The 2,473-nt window shown below is 55.0% G+C and overlaps 1 protein-coding gene across 1 annotated transcript in view; it reads left to right on the top strand.

The window, feature by feature from the left end:
• Nucleotides 1–2,473, top strand: part of SYNGAP1 (synaptic Ras GTPase activating protein 1) — a 17,445-nt gene that overhangs the window by 6,603 nt on the left and 8,369 nt on the right. The window contains exon 3 of the mRNA XM_026048722.1: nt 1,541–1,685. Within this exon, the coding sequence (XP_025904507.1) occupies nt 1,541–1,685 (145 nt within the window). The remainder of the gene's footprint in view (nt 1–1,540; nt 1,686–2,473) is intronic.

The raw sequence follows: 2,473 nt of genomic DNA, 5'->3' as shown, positions 1-2,473 counted from the left end.
GGATGGATGGATGGAGAAGGAAAGATGGAGGATGGAGAGGGAAGGATGGTTGGAGATGCATGGATGCAGAAGGAAAGATGGAGGATGGATGGACGGAGAAGGAAAGATGGAGGATGGAGATGGAAGGATGGGTGGAGATGGAAGGGAAGATGGAGGATGGATGGATGGATGGATGGATGGATGGATGATGGATGGATGGATGGATGGATGGATGGAGAAAGAAAGAGGATGGAGATGGAAGGAGGATTGGAGATGCATGGAAGTGGAAGGAAAGATGGAGAATGGATGGACGGAGAAGGAAAGATGGAGGGTGGAGATGGAAAGGTGGGTGGAGATGAATGGAGATGGAAGGGAAGATGGAGGATGGATGGGTGGAGAGAGAAAGATGGAGGATGGGGATGGAAGGATGGATGAAGCTGGATGGAGGTGGAAGGAAAGATGGAGGATGGATGGATGGAGAAAGAAAAGCAGAGGATGGAGTGGAAGGGTGGATGGAGCTGGAGCTGGATGGAGATGGAAGGGGAGATGGAGGATGGATGGATGGATGGATGGATGGAGAAGAAAGATGGAGGATGGAGATGGAAGAGAAGACGGAAGACGGATGAATGGAGATGGAAGGAGGGTTGGAGGTGGAGATGGAGGAAGGTGGAAGGGAAGATGGAGGATGGATGGATGGAGAAGGAAAAATGGAGAATGGAGGCAGAAGGGAAGATGGAAGAAGGATGGATGGAGAAGGAAAGGCATGGAGATGGAAGGGTGGTTGGAGCTGGATGGAGATGGAAGGAAAGATGGAGGATGGAGATGGATGAATGGGTGGAACTGGATGGAGATGGAAGGAAAGTGGAGGATGGATGGAGGATGGAGAGGGAAAGATGGAGGATGGAGATGGAAGGGCCAATGGAACTGGAGCTGGATGGAGATGGAAAGTAAGATGGAGGATGGATGGAGAAGGAAAGATGGAGGATGGAGATGGAAGCAGGGTTGGAGATGAAGGGAGATGGAAAGAAAGATGGAGGATGGATGGATGGAGAAGGAAAGATGGAGGATGGAGATGGAAGGACGGTTGGAGTTGGATGGAGATGGAAGGAAGGATGGAGGATGGATGGAGAAAGAAAGATGGAGAATGGAGATGGAAGGATGAGTGGGGGTGGAGTTGGATGGAGATGGAAGGGAAGATGGAAGATGGATACATGGAGATAGAAAGATGGATGGAGATGGAGGGAGATGGAAGGATTGATTGAGATGGAGGTGGAAGGTGGAGGATGGATGGATGGATGGATGGATGGATGGATGGAGGATAGAAGTGGAGAGGCAGAGAATGGAAATGGTCAGATGATGGATGGATGGAGATGGATGAAGGCTAGAGATGGAAGGGCAGAGGATGGAGATTGATGAAGATGGATGGATGGATGGATGGATGGATGGATGGATGGATGGGTGGATGAAGGACACCAATAGGTGGAAGGCGGAAGGAAGGATGGGTGGAGAGGAGGTGCGTGGAGGAGGGGTGAAGGCCGCAGGGCTGACGGCCGGCGGGCAGGATTTCCTGTCGGACATGGCCATGACGGAGGTGGATCGGTTCATGGACCGGGAGCACCTGATCTTCCGGGAGAACACCCTCGCCACGAAAGCCATAGAGGAGTACCTGAAGCTCATCGGCCAGAAATACCTCAAGGACGCCATCGGTGAGCGGCGCGGGGGCGGCGCTGCCACCCGCGCGGGGCCCCGCTTGTGCCGGGGTCCCCAGCRAGGTGGCCTGGCCCCAGGACCGCGTGGTCCAGGCTGGAAACCTGGCCGTGGGGTGGTTGGGTGGCCTCCACTTGTGGCCCTGTTCTCAGCGCAGTGGCTTGGTTTGAGGGTCTCCATTCATGGTGGTCCCCAATGAGGAGGTCTGGCCGTGGGACACTTGCGTGGTCCTCACTCATGGTGGTCTCCAATGAGGAGATCTGGCCATGGGACACTTGAGTGGTCCTCACTCATGGTGGTCCCCAATGAGGAGGTCTGGCCATGGGACACTTGGGTGGTCCTCACTCATGGTGGTCCCCAATGAGGAGGTCTGCCCATGGGACGCTTGGGTGGTGCTCACTCATGGCAATGTGTCTGATGGGGAGAGATGATCATGGAAGAGTTGGGTGGTCCCCACTCATGGCTGCCTGTCCCATGAGATGTGGTCATAGGACAGTTGGGTGCTCCCCAGTGGTGTTGGCCATTGGRGATAGTGGCCACTGGTGGTCCCTGATCATGGGCATGAGGGTGTCCTCAGCAGGGTGGCCTGGCCATGGGGTGGTTGGGAAGTCCCTGCTCATAGCTGTGTACCCAGTGGACATGGGACACTTAGGTGGTCCTCCACTCATGGTGGTCCCCAATGAGGAGGTCTGGCAATGGGACGCTTGTGTGATCCCCATTCATGGTGGTCCCCAATGAGGAGGTCTGGCCATGGGACACTTGGGTGGTCCCCATTCATGGTGGTCCC

This window comes from Nothoprocta perdicaria, unplaced genomic scaffold (assembly GCF_003342845.1).
Source record: "Nothoprocta perdicaria isolate Ctin4 unplaced genomic scaffold, notPer1 scaffold_563, whole genome shotgun sequence".
Taxonomy (NCBI): Eukaryota; Metazoa; Chordata; class Aves; order Tinamiformes; family Tinamidae; genus Nothoprocta; species Nothoprocta perdicaria.
Note: the sequence above shows the minus strand (reverse complement) of the source record. Positions and strands in the feature narration are given on the sequence as shown.